Genomic DNA, 19,716 nt, shown 5'->3' on the forward strand with positions numbered 1-19,716 from the left:
CCCGACAATTGTGTTATTACAGCAGGTAGATATAAATCTCTCTAAAATTCTATATAAAACACTAATCTATATCCACCAGACAAGCCAGAAGGCTTATTTGCTGCCACAACCACAAGGGATTCTTGGTAGGCGCGTGCAAATACAGTCGACAATGATCGAAACAACTGTCCATGAATGGTGATCTGGCTGCTGTACCTCTTACCCGAGTTTTGTCTAAAGGCTGCAGTACAGCAGACGTTTGCTCCCAAGGGATCCGCGTATAAAGTGGATATAGTGGTTAAAAGTGATGATTGTTAAAACTAAAACTACTTGATAATGTGAGCTTGTACGTATAATGTGTGTTCACGCAATTTTGGTTTCTGTTTATCCTACAAGTGGTTGTAGAATATTTAACAGATTAGCCCTTAATAACTACGATCACCCTAGCCTTGATCATGTGAAAGTGGGAGGCAACTTGTTAGTAATAGAAGGTTTTCAAATAACTTGTTGAGCCACACACACACACACACACACACACACACACACACACACACACACACACACACACACACACACACACACACACACACACACACACACACACACACACACACACACACACACACACACACACACACACACACACACACACACACACCCCCCCCCCACACCCCCAAATCTTCTCAAGATAGCAAAAGTACACGGCATGCAATTCAGGTAATCTTTGTGGAATTTAGCCTTGAACATCTCATCCAGTATGTTTAAAACACTCTGAATTGTGACCTTGGCTTTGCAAAGATAAAGAGGTAACTAGTAATTCAAGTCAACATTATACAAAATAAAGTAAGCAAGGTCGTGTTTGTGAGGCAGCTAGGATTCTTGCTATTTTGCAGTGGCTGTGGCACTGTGGCATCATGTTTTGATTCACTAAAAACAAACTGATTTAAGGTGACCAATGTGTATTTGTAATATTTTTTAAAAAAATATATACTTCATATAATATTTTCTAGTTTTGTTTCCTTATTTTAATGGAAAAAAAAAATAAGGTGTAAAAACCTGGAAATGTATAGAAACGTCATTTGTTCACCGATAAGCACCATTTTGCCTATCTAGTCTGCCCATTTATAAGACTTCTGTATGTAAGGTCTTAATCAGTCATTGATCATAGCTTAGATTCAAGAAGGCTTCATGCACATGCATGTTCCTTACTGTATTAGCCTCCACCACTTCTGATTTGGAGACTGTGTAAACTAAAACCTTCTTACAATGTCAGTTTGCGAGGACCCTCTTTACATAATCTGTTTTAGTCTGTCAACCCCTGGAATATAGATATTGTAAGAAGCTCTGTGTAAATTGTTGGAGCTATATAAAGATAATAATAGTGTATATTATAATATGCAACCCTTGGATTTATTAACTCTAGTTGTAAATGCAAATTTCAACTGACACCCTTAGGGATATTTGGTGTGATAAGTCACCCCCCAGTACTGCCCCAGTCCATTTTATTTAATGGATTGGTCCCTTGAATACAGAAAAACTTGCTCTGCTTTTGTGTATAAATTGAGGTTTATAACCAAAGCGCTACTGAAAACAATTTACCCTGAGAGGAATCCTCATTACATTTTACTTCTATAATATATAATTATATATAATCGCTCAAACAAGCTTAGGAACCTTGGTTAATTCTAATTATTCCTTTTCCCTAAATGGACTTTAAAAATGTATAAATGCCCCTTTTGTTTACTATAAGGTATTCTGTTCTAAAGTCTTCAACTGACTTGTAGAAGACAGTAATATAATGCCTCTGAGTAACAAATAAACATTCAAAAATGCTGATTTAAAATAAGTGGCAATCACATTTAAAAAAAAAATAAATAAATAAATAAATAAACAAAATGTAGTAACAGATACCGAATGCCAAAGCAAAGCACCTGCAGGGCTTAACTTGTCCCTTACAGACAGGACATGCCCATAATGTCACGAGTTCATACGAACAGTAAGCGGTAAAAAAAGGGAGAGGCATCATTATAGCTTCACTCACTCCAGCCCACGCTCTACTTTATGATCATTCTCTGCCCATTTCTATCTCATACACTTCCAATTTTATAACTATGCACCCTACAAAATCTGAGCGCGCTAGTTATTATTTAGGATTCCATCAACAATGCCCTGTTCTCACATTTGAGGGACTTCATGAGATAAGTTTCTTCCAAGTACACAACGCATCCCTCAAGCCATGTTTGCAGAGTCGTATCATGTTCCTAGCATATATGTATCGTAAAAATATCTTTCCTGCATGGAAGGACAAACGTTAGATAAGAATTAATGTTTTATTGCTTTGGTGTCTACGCATGAGCCGTGCTGATCACAGAGACCAAAGGTCCTTAGAACAAGGAAATGTTGGATTCATGAACCGCTGCTTACAGAGAAAATAAAACATCTGTCTTTTAAATCATTATTCTTAATCAACGAACAATTTCAACAACAATGAAGTAAAAACGATGAACATCAGTGACCTATTTATTCATGCAGCTTTGTCTGCTCAGACATCGGGCGTTTGGAATACGCATCATGTATCTTTACCTTAGAAGAATGACCTAGCAGTAACCATTTCTGGAACTGCAATTCATCGTCTCGCTCTTGTCTTCTTAACCTGTTTGTTTGGCCAAAGTTGTCATGGATCGGCTGGATGTGATAGGGGAAAATGAAGCTTTGCAACAATTTTTTGAAGGTAAATATTGTTTTTTAGATTCATTTTTACCTCCTGATCTTCTTGTTGAGGTTGAAAAGGTCCTCAAAGAGACAAACACTTAACATTTGCAATAAATAACGGTGATAGAAAAATGGATTGTTTATTTAGGAACTGGTTAATAACACTCAGAGAAACAAGGAAAATGTTACAGGTTTTGTGCCTTTTACTATCGGCTACTTTTGTAATTACGTGTTTCATACAGTCTTTCAGCAGAGAAATATATATAGAAGTTGATCCAAAAATAAAACATGCCTTGAAAAGCCTTGAAAGCCATTTTTTCATAACTGTTAAATTTTCTTTACTATACCGTTGTATTTCCAAATACCCAATATGATTAGTTTCCAAGATTCAAGGCTCTTTCTATAAAAGTTTACTAAAATTTTGATATGTTATTGATTGTTAAAAAAATTATTGGTTAAGCCGGGTTAAGGCTCCATGGTGCCCTAATAAAAATTAACAAAATGACTAAAAAAAACATTCTCTGCCTCATCCTACATGCTTACCTTTCTAGCTATCAGAATGGAGATTTGTGTGTGCCTCTTGATGATGCAAAACACAGAGAAATGACATCATATTGCAGCTCCTCCCGTATAGCAGAACATACATGCAAAGGGGAGCTGAGTGATAGTCGCATGCCAAAGAAGGCTACTAAAAGTTTACTGCTGTGCAGCACTATTTTACACTGATCTCATGGTAATTTTCGGCAGACCTGATTATACCCATATCTATTCTTCCCATCCATATGTCATATTGTAATGTTACTTTGTGATCTATTAATGCTTATGTATTTGTTTGAATAGGATATTTAGAGAAAAGGAATACTTTGAAATAGACGTTATTTACCATATGTTTGTTCAACCATGATTCACTTTCCACATGTACCCACACAAATTATATACTGTTTTGTACCTTTTCATTATGATATCACTTGGGTCCATTATTTTCATTTTTTGGGGGCTTTATGGAAACTATTTCAAAGTAAATGTCTGTATGTTTTTTTCTCCAAAAGTCTAGGATATTTCTCCATGTAAACAGGCTGAGCTAAAAGAAATAGGGACCCATAACCTCCAAGACTCAACTGTTTTCTAGGACCTTAAATAAAATATGGTGTGGATTATAAATTGAATACAGCTCATGGGATTACTAGCAATTAATACGATAATACAATTATATTATAGAAAGATAATATAAAGATATTTAACCCTAGGGAATTGACACTGGTGGTTTACTGACCAAAGCATAGCAATTCTGGGTTAAATTTGTAGCAGTCACCATGAAAACCAGAGATAGATATATTATGTAATTTATACTTATGCTGCTATTTTGCACTTTGTCCTAAAATTTGCCAGTTGTTTGGAATTTAATAGGAACAGGAGGCATTTAGTCTGTATTAACCTTTATTAGGATCTCTTACTATATCATGGCAATATTTTTCTTTCTGTCATTTAACGTTTGTGGCTCTGGTGTTAGTCCAGAGATACTTACCCCTGTTTTAGTAAATACATAAAATGGAATCACCAATCAGAATTAATCAATGTTGTTACCATATGTACAGCAAAAGTACAAATCACAGCATAAATAACCATTCCACTTCATCATCATGCTAATAGGCCCGGACTGGAGACAACATTCCAACTATAATGGTGAAAGTCCTTGGACCTAGAACATTATGAAGACTATTTCAAACAAAATTAGACAAAAACCGACAAATTCCTTCATCCAAAGGTTCAATACTTTCAAAATGTTTGTTTCAAGCTCAATATATTTCCATCATATTTTAAGCATCCCCTACCCAAATGACGTAAGTTCTGATAGATGCAGAAGAGAAAGAATGGAGGACCAGTTTCCCAAATGGAATAAAAGTATCTCTTCTTTAGTTGACATATATAACATGTTTCCATTTTTCACATTTTGCTGTACCAGGTATTAGAATTTAAACTATATAATTTTTAATTACACTTGGGCAGCAGCAGAAAATTTGTATTTGTTTTCGTGTTTGTTTTCGAGGGAAATTTTTTCTTCATCTTCGAGAAATTTGTCTGTCTCCGTGTTCGGTTTGGACGAAATTCATCCAACCTTTTCGGTTTTGGAAATCATATTCATCCATCTGTTTGCAATATCAAAAATAAATAGACGTGTAGAAGAAGTTGAATACAGATTTCAAGACCAATGGAGGGAAGAAAGGTGGTCAAAATTAGCTTAGAGTTACAGGGTTAAGGATAATAGTGGATATTATGAAGGATAATTCATTTAATTAAATGAATTAAATCAAAACTTTAGTCTTGACAGTAGGGACACTGTGAGACACTGTGTTAAAAGTGCAGGCTGAGGCTCACCAAGTACCAAGTAGAAGAATCTGACACTGTAAAATGCTCAGATGCAGCACAGCAGTGTCACATAAAGCAGTCACAGTAAAATGACCGGATCCCCTGCCTGCTCTGCTCTTATATAGGCTCTCTTTATTGCTAGACTGCTTTTTTTTTAAAGATGCAGCACAGCCATTGGACAAGCCCTCATCATGATGTGACAGGAGTGAGCTGATTGGACAAACAAAGATGAGCTTACTCAATGTCCCTCCTCTTAATGCAGGCAAAATGGCGAGATTCTCCTCCCTTTAATGTAGTTAAAATCGCAGCTGCGGTGACTGAACGAATAAACAATGATTTTCTTATTGGGCACATTTGTATTTTGTTTCTTTCGTGTAATGTTGCATTTGTTTGTTTATTATTCGGACGCATGGACAAAATAGTGAAATTCAGCACGAAAACGCATTTGTATGAAAACTAATGCTCAATTATTATTACCGTATTATTTGATTTATATAGCACTGTCAAATTCCACAATGCCATACACTGGGGTAATTAGTTCAAGGAAAATAGCCTAGACAAAAAAGCCCTATGTGCATAGACTAATGGAGTGGAAAATAAAGAGTATGCATTTGGGAATCAGTCTCACAAATGTAACATTTGAGCAAATTTTTAACCCACAGAAAAAAGCTCCATTTTTTTTATGGGAAAAATAAAAATATATGAAATATCTTTGAGCCTTGTAATGATCTGTGTGTATTTATAAACTTAGTAGCCCACCTCTGCACTTTTTAAAGCTCCATAATGTAATTTTTTAGGAATAGATACCCAGACTTGGACTGGATATTCAAGGTGGGGGTCTTCTCTGTGACTTATACAGAGGCAAAATTATATTTTCCTCCCATTTTCCTCCCCTCTGCATCCTACCTCATGGCCTAATGTTGTTTATCTCTGATCTCTACGGTGTTGAAGACGCTCTTTTAAACTATTTCATATATTCATTTTCCCCATTACATAATTTATCCTAACTAAACATGCAATTTCTTTTGTAGGGCAGGATATGCACAGAGCTTTGGAGAACCCCATGGTGGATACAAGCATGTTGGAAGAATATATTAGCAATGACTTTGCGTTTGGAGCTTTGTAAGGCAACACAAGGGATATTTGTATTTTGTTGCTTCAAATAGCTATTGATTCAATCTTAAATTACACATATTAATCTTTGTACTTGTGGGAACTAGGTTGGTAATGTCTGATTTGCAACATCTGCAACTTTTTTTGTAACATAAGCAGTAATTTTAACAAATACATTAAAATTCTTTTTAATAAACATACATAATAACTGTTCTGTTTAAGTGTAAGAGTTAGGACTGGGGTTAATGAGGAATATAGCACTTTGTTAACATTTTTTTGTGCCACAATGCTTTAAAAAATAGCTGTGGTTTATTTTGAAGAAGCCAAAGTTATCTTTACAATGTCAAACATACAAGTATCACCTTCCCCGTACATGGAGAAACCAGTAGGGGACTAGTAGTGGGAACTAAATCCCTAATTATAAAATAAAGACCTAAAATACTCAATTTTTATTAATTGTACTTACAACATCAAAACAATAAAGGTTGTGAATAGTACCCTAAAGAACCAGGGTCTCAAAACGCTCAGGATCTTATTAGTATGTATCCTGAGCATTTTGAGACCCCGGTTCTTTGAGTTTGCTATACACTACCTTTATAGTTTTGATGTTTTAATAAAAAAAAAACTGCAACACCAAATGAAAAATAACCTTGTCTCCTGTCAGGAAAGCATGAGTCAGATATCAGGAAGGGGCATAATCCTTAATAGTGGGCAGGCCGACTTAATGTAATGTTACATGGTCTTGCAGTAGGACATAGGGAGCCTTAATCACCCACACCAGGCATGAATGAAGGGGTGTATTTTTGGCATTTGGGGGTTTGTGAGAATGATTTGAGACAATGGGTCACTTGCACTCCCTGCAGGGAATCTTATCTTACCTGAAAATTTCGGTGGCTCTTTAATTTGCTTAATCTACTTTGTTCATATACTGCTACCAAGCTTTGTAAATGCTGCACCAACTATAATATTAATGGCTATTATCTTAATTACAGCAGTAAAACATTAGCGACTAGTAACAAATGTCTAATATGTTTATCAATAAGATTATTTATTGCTGTCTTTAATGCAATCCAGATTACCTGACTCACCACCTGATTCTGGATCCGAGCCATGTTCTCCACCACAAATAGTTGGTAGGTAAAGTCCATTCATATTATTAATTGTTCTTCTTAGAACCAAAAGCAATCAAATATGTGATTGTTAATTAATAATAGGACAAGAGGGAGTGTTTTCATGAACCTTGACTGAGTCATTAGTGATGGGACTGGACTGGCAACTGTATCTCCTGTCTTCCATTGTTTGTGTTGAATATTTTAGTTAATTGGTACAGTTTTCCTAAATAGTAAGTGAAATAATATATAAGCAAATACCTTCAGTTACGGCAGAGGAGGGATATAATATGTATACGACTAACTACAGCTGTTATGATTTACATTTCAACACAACTTCTGTTATGATCAAGATTTATTACAGCTTTATTTTTTTCAGAAGTTGGTACATAATAAGCATGCAAAGTAGGGCAGTGGCGGAACTACCGGGGTCGCAGGGGTCGCGACTGCGACCGGGCCCTGGAGTTCTGCCAGTCAGGGATGCCCAAGGGGTGCCGAGCGGTTGCTGAAAACGACCGCTCGGCAGCTCTTGGGCCCCCCTGACTGACAGAAATCCAGGATGCCTCCGCTCCCCGCCGCCGCCTGCCTCAGCGCTGCCCAGAGTGCAGTGTTGGGAGCGTGAGGCGTTTGTCTCGGGTGCCAGCGCTTCACGCTGAGCGCCGGCATATGATGTAAGGCATCAGCCTTAACAGATTCTTGCACCGGGGCCCTGAGGTTTCTAGTTACGCCCCTGAAGTAGGGTAAATAATAATGTAACCATTGCATTGACAGCCTACTCTCATAATGTTGTTCTAACTATTTATTAACTAGCATAAAAGTGATTAAACATATACAGAAAAATTATATATAATGTGATCTATGGATATGATAGAATGTACATTATGTGATAACAACATGGCATTGATAGCAGCAGCCAAATTGCATCTGAATACAGACAGGTAAATTTATTTCCAAATTATTGAAGTCCACATGGCCTCCCTGTGCACTGGCTGGTTTATAAGAAATATTATGCAAAAGTAATAGGCCCCGTCACTTTACTGGCAATGACAATACAGTCCTATTCCTATAACTTAGATGACTCCTCACAGGGTGCAGCCCTGCGACATGTGTTTCTCAAATCGTGGCCTTCTGCAATAGGCTAAAGCCTGAACGTAGAACTTACAAAATAACTTTTTAATGCTCCATTAATTATTAATATGCAGACTAACATGTGAAGTACATTAAGCGAACACATGTCCCACCAGTCCTGGTGTTTGCTGGACAGTCACAATTTTTATTTTTATTTTTGGGACCATGGGCTAGTTGGGGAGATCCTCTAATGGTATGAGACTATTATTAATAAAAAAATACTCATTTTTGGTCTACTATCTATTATACCCTTCGCTGGTTCAGCATTTCTTCATTTTCTTCAGGATCTTGCCGATACATGGACCGGCCCCAAGACATCTCATGCACCCACACCCTTACAGTCGCACAGGGCAGTTGTATGAAAGCAAATAACCCCAGAATTCCCTGGAATGGCTCTGCTCCATCAAGTTCCATGAACTATAACTATACATATGCTCAACAGAGGCTCTCCCAGAATTCCAGGTAAAAGGAGAGAAATGAAAGATATATTTCATTAAAGCAAGCAATGATCAGTTCTGAAAAATAGCTGTGAGTTGGAGAATGAATGGACTAATCTCTGAACTCTACTGCATGAGGAATAAGTGTTTGGAGCAAATATGTACATATATGCACCACTGATCTTATATGCGTATTGATGAAGTAGACATTTATAATATATTGAAATTTCATCTTCAATGCAAAAAAATCTTTTTCTGCCCACTGATGTCACAAAAGATGTAAACAATGTAAAAAAAGATGCAAAATGAAACAATAGAATGATGCAGATCCCCCCAGCTCTAATAAAGAGTTAAAAAATGTAATTGCCAAGTAAGCAATGTTTCACATTGTTCCTGGGATATTGCAATATCCACTTATTTTCACTAGGTGATGCTCTTAGGAAGCATTTCAAAAACACTTGCTACAATGTCAAGGTCATATCCACTAAAATTCTAATATATATTCAGGAAAATGTTTTTTAGGCTAAATTTGCAGCTCTTTGAACTGTTTATTAATTTGTTGTGACAGCTGTGCTGCTCGGTGTAACAGGAGCTAAATGCCCCTACATGTGCTGCTACTAAACAAGACCACATAGCCCTAAAGCAAATTGAAATAATCATCTTGGTCATATGTTACAAGTGTAATCACAGTTTCAGTAATCACAAAATGTGGGAGGATTAAAAAGCTTTACTTTGATCCAATAATACTAATAATAAAACAATAGCAACAATAATAGAAATTGTCAGATTCCATACCCAATTCTTTCTCCATATGCACCATACTGTTGCTGAATGTAAGAGTTGCCACCTTGCTGTCCCATCTAGTTTTGAATTGCTGCTAAAACAAATTTCCCCAAAATGTCCAGCTAAATAGATATCTAATGTATACACATTTTTATTCATTTTTTTCCATCGACATTTCCACAAGGCACAGTATTACAGAACTTTGGGAATTTAGGGTTCTAATGAGAGTGCGCACTAATCTCATTCCAAGTAGCCCCCATTCCATGGCTTACCCATTAATAATTAATAATAATTCATAATCATCCTGCAAGGGAACACAATGAAAACAGATCAATTTAAACCCAATAGTCAGGTTTCTACCGCAAACTCCAACTTTTAGTTGAACACCTTCTTATCGTCCTGTGTATAGCATCCCTGCCCCCCAAGCCCCACCTTGTCCATCCAGCATTTCCCATCTCGGTATATCCCATGTAACACCATTGTTTTATGAAGGTAAGAAAATGGGATTCTTCCCCTGGAGTAATTGATTATAGAACCAGGAAGTAAGCAGAAAAGTATTTTTGTTCAAATCATATCAAGGTTTAAGCTATTGGCATATTGCCATCACAATTTGGTATACCGTTCTTTAATTTTTGGTGGTTTCTGCCCAGTTTTGTTTGAAATTACCAAATGAGGGGACAAAGAGTCATCTAACCACCCATGCAAGATCATCTTCCAGGCTATGGTTAACATCAATTATACCAGCTTACTAAGGGGTGTGTGTCCGTTCATTATGCCAAACTGCAGGCCCAGACTGGCGACAAGGCACTTTAAGGCCACGACGATATGTTTTTATGCTCACATAGTGTGCCAGATGGCCGGTCTGGGCCTGTGAAAAAGGCAGTAAATAGATTTATTTTTTTAAACCGTCAAAAAAACATCCTAACTAATATTATGTAAATCTTCTCTTTTCTGATTTATTTCAGCATATCCATGTCACCAATAAAGAAAAGAAAATATTCACATTTAGAAGATAAAGAAAAATGTCAGCCCTGGAACGTGGATATGACACAAAGTAACAGCATCAATAACGAAAGTATTCTAGTTTATGAAAACTGAAAAAAACAATATCCTGGATTACTTTCTGGGATTGTTAGAATATATTGCGGATAAAGGAGTGTTGGAGTTGGGCATATCCTAACTCCTTTATTATCACAGGAAAATATAATGTTACTATGGACGGGTTTCCCATTAAAGGCATGAATTTATATCTAATATTAATACATTATATTAAAACATTTAACCATTATTAAAGCATATGTTAAAATCATTTCACATGATTTCCTAGGTAATATTCCTTAAAAGGAAATTATTATGTCACCGATAGTTATGATAACTGAACAGCAAATGATCATAAATCAAACATGAAATGTTCGAAGATTGTTCTTTTCACAAAACAGCCTTGAATAACTTGACAATTTGAATAAATCTGTTGGGATCTATAAAATGTGCCTGTCAAACATTGGCCTGTAACCTGGTAGATTGAGTGCAATGTGAACAAGGAATGCTGAAAATGTGAATATTACACCTAAGATATATTGATCTCTTTGCAGTACCTTCAGGAAACTGTGCTATCGATGTGAATGGCTATGAAAGTGATGAACAGACTATATCTTCGACAGACATATACTATCAATCTTTAACTTGGAAGCCTTACCAAACAGCTCACTGGGGGATATTATATAATGCTAATTCTGAGAAACTGTAAGTATCTCTGACTCCACATCTCTCTAAATCCAGTGTCATAAAACCCCCCATAAAACCCTAATCTATACAACTCAGCCTTTACGCACCCTAAATAATAACACTCACTTGTACACAACAGCCTTTTTCCTAGGAAAAAAACAAACATTAACTATTTTATGTAAGTAAAGGTCACACCATTATGACACAAATACTTTACTTTTGCATATTAATGTTGCATAGCACCCTGTATAGCAATTTGGTCACTTGGGCTGGCCCAAGACAAAATGCCGCCTGGGGCGAAGTTTAAAATGCTGCCCCCCCCATTATCTACCCTTCCTCTCCCTCCCTCCCTGCCGCCCCCATTGTCTACCCTTCCTCTCCCTCCCTCCCTATTATCTACCCTTACTCTCCCTTCCTATTATCTACCCTACCCCACCCTCCCTTGTACTTACCTTTCAGCAGTCCTGCGGTGAGTCTCCCTGCTCAGTCTCGGTGCCGGCTTGTAATGCTGAGCGCCGGAAATGACGTCATCTTCCGGCGCTCAGCATTACAAGCCAGCACCGAGACCGAGCTAGAGGGCTCGCAGAGGAGAGAGAGAGGGGCGCCGAGCGGGTACTGACAACTTGGTAAGCGAAAACCACTCTGCGCCCCTCTCTCTCTCCTCCGCTTTCAAAAAAAAAAGGGCTTGGGGCTCCATTGTCGGGCCGGCCCTGGTTGGGCAGCTCACCCGCTGCCAACAATAAAAAAAACTGTAGCACAGACCTTCTCTTGGCACAAAATATTGCTTTTACCGCTGGTGGAGATAAATGCAGTCTTACACACTGCCTGGATTCCCCACCACTGAATCCCTCACCAGGAACTTTGTAGCTGCATCCTGCTACTCATTGCCAACAGGTGATGACCCACCTGGGAGATCCAGAACACCCAGACTGGACCCCCCACCTACTGGAAGTAAACCTAGGAGTGGAGCACTGAACCTCCCTTCTCTCCAAAATGCTCCACCCCAGGGACCCAAACTAAGCCACAAACTATTCTCCCTGGGGTTTTCAAACACACTGCACTGCAATATGTTCCCTGAAACATAGACCCCAGCCACCACCATGCCCCTCACCCTGTCACAATACAAACATGTTATATAGACAAAACTATTGGAACCCATTGTCACAGGTGTATAAAATGAAGCCCCTAGCCATGCAGTCAGCATTTACAAACATTTGTGAAAAAAATTGGGTTGTTCCGAAGAGCTCATTGAATTCTAGCGTGGTACTGTGATCGGATGCCACCTTTGCAATAAGTTAGTTTGTGAAATTTCATCCCTGCTAGATATTCCACGGTTAACTGGAAAGTGCTATTATTGGAAAGTGGAAGCGTTTAGGAACAGCAGCAACTAAGCCACGAAGTGGAAGACCATGTAAAGTCACAGAGTGGGGTCACCGAGTGCTGAGGCCAACACTCTGCTGATTCTGTAGCTGAAGAGTTCCAAAGTCCACTGGCATTAATATCAGAACAATAACTGTGCAGTAGGAGCTTCATGGAATGGGTTTCCATGGCCGGGCAGCTGCATGCAATCCTCACATCACCAAGTACAATGCCAAGCGTCGGAACGAGTGGTGTAAAACACGCCGCCACTGGACTGGAGCACAGGAAACGCGTTCTGTGGAGCAATGAATCACGTTTCTCTGTTTGGCAGTCAGATGGGAGAGTCTGGGTTTGGCAGATGCCAGGAGAATGTTACCTCCCTGACTGCATTGTGCCAACTGTAAAGTTTGGTGAAGGAGAGATAATGGCATTAGGCTGTTTTTCATGGGTTGGGCCCCTTACTTACAGTAACGGGACCATAGATTGCGACCCAGGCCTTCTTGTCCGACATCAGTGCATGACCTCACAATTGCTCTACCGGATTAATGGCAGAAAAGATCCCACAAAAAACTCCAAAATCTTGTGGAAATCCTTCCCAGAAGAGAAGAAACTGTTATAACTGCAAAGGGGGGGACAACTACATATTAATGTCTATGTATTTAGAACGGAATGTCATAAAAGTCCCTTTCGGTGGAATGATCAGGTGTCCCAATACTTTTGTCTGTATAATATATATATAGAAGCTGTTTTGTAACATGTTTAAGTGTTGGTAATTTGCCTAAAAACATCTGCTTTTCTGTCCAGCCCTGCTATGGGATTCCAGGTTATCACAGATAAAGGCTTTAACTTTTCAACAGTAGACGACGCCTTTGTATGTCAGAAGAAGAACCACTTCCAGGTTACGGTGCACATCCGAGTTCTTGGAACGCCAAAATATATCCAGACACCACATGGCCCGAATCCTATTGCAGAGTTTTATCTCAAAGTCTTTGGAGTGAAAGTAAGCTGTTTTACTAGCAGTGAACAAGTGATCAAGATATCAGTGTAAATAATAGAACAAACAATAGCATTTACAATAGTCACAAGATAAATTAAAAGCATATTCCGTTATGTTAAATAATATGGTCATACTTTAATACAAAAAAGTTATAACACGCATTGTTTTACTTCTACTTTGGGATTGTGAGCTTTTTTGAGCAGGGCCCTCTTTACCTCTTGTTTCATAATTGTTATGTTATGTACTATTTGTTATATCTACTTTGTGACATGTAGGTAGAAACACCAAACCAGACAATAACAATAGAACAGTCCCAGTCTGACCGCAGCAAGCGACCCTTCAATCCAGTTGTGTAAGTAATGTTTTTATCCGCTCGTGGCAGGAACAATTGCTTTTGGCTTTAGCAATATTTATTGTTTTGTGTACTCAAAATTGTATGCAGTATTTATCTTGAAGCGAGGGAGTTAATGTATTATTCATAAAATTAATTGTCTCATTCTTTTTATTTATTCATCCCTTCTATTGGTAAATTGAACGCGTGGGAGTTCAGTACTGGAAAATGACACCATAATAAGTATGTGTCATCATATGACGTTTTACTTTGTGCTATTAATATTAATTAATGGCTCAGTATGGTTAATCCATTGTTGTAGGCGGTTCAGAGCAAATGGATGTGACAATGAACAGACATATCATATATTTCCCACCCCCTAATCCTCTGTCGCTAGCCATATGTGGCTTGACTCCAGTATATGTTGTATAAACACTACCTGATTCCCTTTTGGCACTTTGGAGATTAACTAGATTCATAAAGGAGATTTTTAAGACAAAACTGTGTGCTTAATTTTATTTTGTAAATGTTATTTTTTATTATTTATTTTTAAGAAATATCCCATGTCCCAAATAAGCAAGTATTGGGTTTTTTTCCCCCAAATAAAGAAAATAAAAACAGAGTTCCTTGGAGAAGTCCCCATCTGATACAAGGGTAGTGATAGCAGAAAAGAACAATTGGCCCTTCTAGTCTACCCTTGTTGGATTACTATTTACTTATTGATTGCGCAATTAGATTTTCTTAAGTTTGTTTATCATGTTTGCCTGTACAATTTTCTCACATTGCCCCTCAATCCTCCACCTTCTAACTTTAAATCATACCCTCTAGTTCTCCCGTTTTACTAAAACCACTTCCCTATTGGACTATGGTCTACTGGTTTCCATATTATTTGTGAAGTGACCCCTGTGTTTTGGAGTACAGAACCTGTTTATTTTTTATTGTTGTCATTTTTTAAGGGTTAATTTGCCACCAGATCACATAACTAAAATTACACTGGGAAGATTGCATTTTAGTGAAACAACAGCTAATAACATGAGAAAAAAAGGAAAACCGAACCCAGACCAACGGTAAGTAGATGCGGTCTACTTAGTCTCTAACTCAAAGTGATTATATTTCAAAGATGGCCACCGTTCACAAGATCATCCAGACTATCTTACTGTAGGTCCATATACACCAAAATGTTGTGTAGAAATCCTTCCAGGGTTAAGAGCAGGATGACTTAAACCTAAAAAGTAAGCATAGCCTTCTCCAGTGCTCATCAGTCTACCTGTTCATGTTTGATGCTGTTGCTGTCATCTATAATGTTAGAAGGGGGAATTCTGAATTAGAAACAACTCTGCATTTACTAATAGTTACTATGTTTAAGCAATGGGGAGCAGAGATAAAGCTACATCCTAATACTTTCTTTGTAAACACGGAAATGTTGATTGATACAAAAGACAGATGAAAATTTACATTCAATTGAATCTTTGGTGTGAAAATGTGAGATCCCTCATGTTTCCATTTGTACATATCCAAAGCGATTCTATAATTTTCACTTAGGACCCTAAAAGAACTTCATTAGGAATTTCTGTTATTGTTTCGATTCAGAAAATGTGTATTATGTTATGTTGATATTTCTATTCATATAACTAGAATACATTCAACTAAGTCCAGAAATGTGGAGAAGTACGTACCACCACACATCCTCATACATGCAACATTACAGCCACCTTTTGTTTACTAGAAAAAGGAAGCACATATTCTTCTTTTCCTGATTTATTTAGACCTTTTTAAACATTGTAACAGCCCTTAGACAGAAAGTAGGAAACTAAGTTAAAAATAATAACACAACAAAATGTTCAGTTTTGTTGAAACATACATTCGGACAGCTCAGAAATCAATTTGGCCCATTTAGCCCCCCTGCTGTCAAAAATCTCAAACCATATGTTTTCTATTTGGCCTCACACTTTTCTCATGCATGTTCAAATCCCTTCACAGTATCAACTTCAACCCCATGGTGAACAACGCTAGTCCTCAAGGGCCACAGTTTTTGGATATCCAAGCTTAAACACAGGCTTCCTAATTAAAAGTCATTAAGAATGCACAGAACCCTTTTCCTGTAAGTGGCAAGGAATTGGATATGTCCATTGCTGTTCTACCACTTTTGCAGGAATGTTGTTCCGCATATATCAAAGTGCCCCGATTTTCGCTGTAGACTAGCCATTCTGTGTCAACATGGGCATAATTTTTGAATATATTAAAAAAAACTTTGATGGTCCCCTTTTTAGGTACTTCATGCTAGCGGTTGGTCTGTATGCTGTCAGTCGAGGGGAGACATATCTGGTTGTTTCTCAGGTCTCGGACAGAATCATTGTGAGGGTAAGTAATCCACTACCATTGTGATAATTTGTCTTCTCTCCATGTTCATAATATTTAGCTCTGCTGGGGATGCAATGAATACTCAATGTCTAAGGTGACACATATCCTATCCCTTCTGCAAGGGTGCATTGGACCTGCCCTTTCTTGATGGTTAGCTCTCTGATTGCGAAGTTTTAATTGTTGCAGTTTGGTATCAATTACATTAATAAAAGATGACTTGGGGACATCCAATTTTTGCCTCTTTACCAGTGATTACAGATTCCATCATGATTATATTAAGGCTGCCAGAAGTGACTGGCAGACTGAATCCCTAGTTGATCACCACATTCAATCCCCAAGTTCCTGCTTGGGCTTTAGTTAACACAGTAGTAACTTCTTGCACTGACTTACAAATGGGATACTATGCCCAAAACACACACTGCAAAAAATATCAGTTAGCAGAACTACCAGATGTCCATACAAATAATAATTATACTAATTAGATATGTGTCAATGAAAATAATGAGCTATGTATTCAGATGCAGCAGTCCTGGTTTTTTATAAAAAGCAAGCTCCTCATAAAGTACATATTAATAATAGGAATTGAGCAATATACTGTGGGGTGAACTACACATCAGCATATAGCAGATTATTCCAGTGAAATGCTGTCAGACATGTACTAGAACAATGTACAGTATGCACTGTGTATTCCTTTATAATTCATTCCCTATTTCATACTTCATTCACTCACCTTAGGCTCTACAATATTGAAACTCTAATTAAAGTCTTAGGTTGAGCTATGACAGCACACAAAGGGTGATTCTTTTGTCACTCTCCACTCATACAGTAACACCTTTTTTTAAAGTTTATGCAATAAAATCATCCTGTTTTTTTATTTGGAAGAACCACTTACGTAACATTCGCCTATCTTTTTATTTTTAGTAGTTAACTTTCACGAAAATAAAACACCCATTTTCCTATGGCACACACTGAATCTTGCATATATATATATATATATATATATAATAAGGGCCTTTATTTTTGCTTAGTATTATGCAGCTTTTTCTAAAGAAAAATCATTATTTAAAATACATTAACAACTGAAAACTGTACAATACCTTATGTAAATAGACTCTTGGCAGTGGCACCGCTGTTTAGTATTAAGAATACATCTAGTGTTTTTCTATCATTATTATGTGTTATACAAGACACATCTCTTGTTATATATAAAAAGTCATTCTGTGCAATGTTTGTGAAAAGTACAAAGACCATTCCATATGTTACTGTGATGATATGACACTTAACCCACAATCAGTTTTTATACAAGACCAAACATCCCTGTTTTATTCTTTAACCAGTTAATGGCAAAGCCCATACATGTACAGGCTCAAAATGCATTGTTTTCAATGGGTTTAGGGACCGCCCATTGTCCCTAAGGGGTTAATGATTCACTCCGACCAACCACCAACATTTTTATTGTTATTGTCTTATGTATTTTGGATACAAACATTTCAAATGGCTTATGTTTCTTGTTATTGTCCTGCTGACATTCATATTTCTTAGGCTTCCAACCCCGGGCAGTTTATGAATGATAATGACATCTTGTGGCAGCGAGGGCATGTCCCAGAGACAGTTGTCTCTCATGGTCGAGTAGGAATTAACACTGACACGCCGGATGAAGCACTGGTCGTCTGTGGCAATGTGAAAGTGATGGGGACAGTCATGCATCCATCTGACAGTCGAGCAAAGACAAATATCCAAGAGGTGAGCCTGAAGGACATCTCCTGCCAATCTGATTAACAGCACTCATTGTTCAAGTGACACATTGGATGTGGATTCTACAGAACAAATAAAGACACTAACTGATTTAAGGAAAATAAAGATTTATGGAATTGTTTTAGAGTATTTCCATATAATATCGCTAGCAATATATTGGTTAACCTACATTTATTTACAGCTGGATACAAATCTTCAGTTCTGAAAAACCTATTATAGAGCGAGATAATGGAGTCTTCAGTTGAAGTTGATACCTTTTCTTGAACCAACATAAAAAAGGTTACATATGCTTTTGGGACCTTAGAGATCTGAGGAATAAGAGGGATGTAACTGTATACAGTTTTTATGCTAGCCCAATAAAAGGTATCAACTTTAAGTAAAGATTGTATTTCCTCACAGCCTGATATGGCTATATCCATTTTTCTTATTAAGAGTCACCCAGAAGCTGTGGATATTGGTTATATGTAAAGAGCAATTGTGGTGCAAATGGGTAAAAAGTGGCGCACTCACAATACCAGCCCATAGAATATGGATGCTGACTTCAGGCATTTCGTTTTTTGTCATCAGTTTGTAAGTTATTTGAAAACGCAATTGGTTTCTCTTTATTGACATCCTGGCCTCCCCTCTGTCACCTATGATTAGGTACGAAGCATATTTACAGTTATTTGAGCTGCATGGTTCTAGAAAGGTATGGTGTGTGATCAATAGGCAGTATTTTATTTTCTGAAGCAAGACTCTTTTTTTGCTGCATGATGTAGTCCATGTAATCAGACCCAATTCAGCAAAAACAGAATCAACCATACATGTAAAGCAAGCATGGGCTCCAGTATGACAGCACCAGCTATCACCAGTTAAACTTGGTTGGATGCTGCCAAATCATTTTATTTACACAAATTTAGAAACATATGTTCTGTTTAGTTAGGGATATTTTAGTGGCTACATTACACTCATGTGCACCATATTAGAAAAGAACATAAAGGTATATAGGTTCCAGTGAGGGACTTGAGAGGGATATGAGTCTCAAACTTGTGGAATCCAAGAATCACTTTGGTTGTTTGCCTTTGATAGAACAATTATTCAAAAACAAATCTTCTATCTATGAACAAGACACCATTGACTTGGTGGGACAGAATGACCTGTCAAACAGGGCCCCCAAGGTACTCATCGATGGCTCCAGCCTGGCCATTCTGTCACACTTGGGATCATTGCTTTGATGTTTTCTTGACATAGGTTGATACAATGGAACAGCTAAAAAGGATATCTCAGATGAGGCTGGTTGAGTACGACTACAAGCCAGAATTTGCATCAGCAATGGGGATAGATTCTGTTCATGAGACAGGTAAGCTGTACAGCGCGGGGCACGTGCAATTATTGCAGCCACTATGGTGGCTTTGATCTAAAGTTATTTAGAATCGAGTCCTAGCCTTATTGTAACATAATAGATTACTATATTTTGAAGTAAATGGTCATTGCAGATCTCAAACCCATCCTAAATATATATATATAAAAAAAACCAAATACACTGATTGGAAAAATAAAAAAAGCACAAGCTATAGGTTA

At 37.5% G+C, this 19,716-nt stretch overlaps 1 protein-coding gene across 1 annotated transcript in view; it reads left to right on the forward strand.

Moving 5' to 3' along the window:
• The first annotated feature begins 2,351 nt into the window (after nt 1–2,351).
• MYRFL (myelin regulatory factor like) overlaps nt 2,352–19,716 on the forward strand; it is a 36,945-nt gene continuing 19,580 nt past the window's right edge. Inside the window, exons 1-12 of the mRNA XM_053464594.1 lie at nt 2,352–2,710; nt 6,090–6,180; nt 7,246–7,304; nt 8,693–8,870; nt 10,594–10,682; nt 11,221–11,371; nt 13,517–13,712; nt 13,985–14,061; nt 14,997–15,107; nt 16,311–16,401; nt 17,944–18,144; nt 19,387–19,495. Of these exons, the coding sequence (XP_053320569.1) occupies nt 2,656–2,710; nt 6,090–6,180; nt 7,246–7,304; nt 8,693–8,870; nt 10,594–10,682; nt 11,221–11,371; nt 13,517–13,712; nt 13,985–14,061; nt 14,997–15,107; nt 16,311–16,401; nt 17,944–18,144; nt 19,387–19,495 (1,408 nt within the window). The 5' untranslated portion in view covers nt 2,352–2,655. The remainder of the gene's footprint in view (nt 2,711–6,089; nt 6,181–7,245; nt 7,305–8,692; nt 8,871–10,593; nt 10,683–11,220; nt 11,372–13,516; nt 13,713–13,984; nt 14,062–14,996; nt 15,108–16,310; nt 16,402–17,943; nt 18,145–19,386; nt 19,496–19,716) is intronic.

Source organism: Spea bombifrons, chromosome 4, assembly GCF_027358695.1.
Source record: "Spea bombifrons isolate aSpeBom1 chromosome 4, aSpeBom1.2.pri, whole genome shotgun sequence".
NCBI lineage: Eukaryota > Metazoa > Chordata > Amphibia > Anura > Pelobatidae > Spea > Spea bombifrons.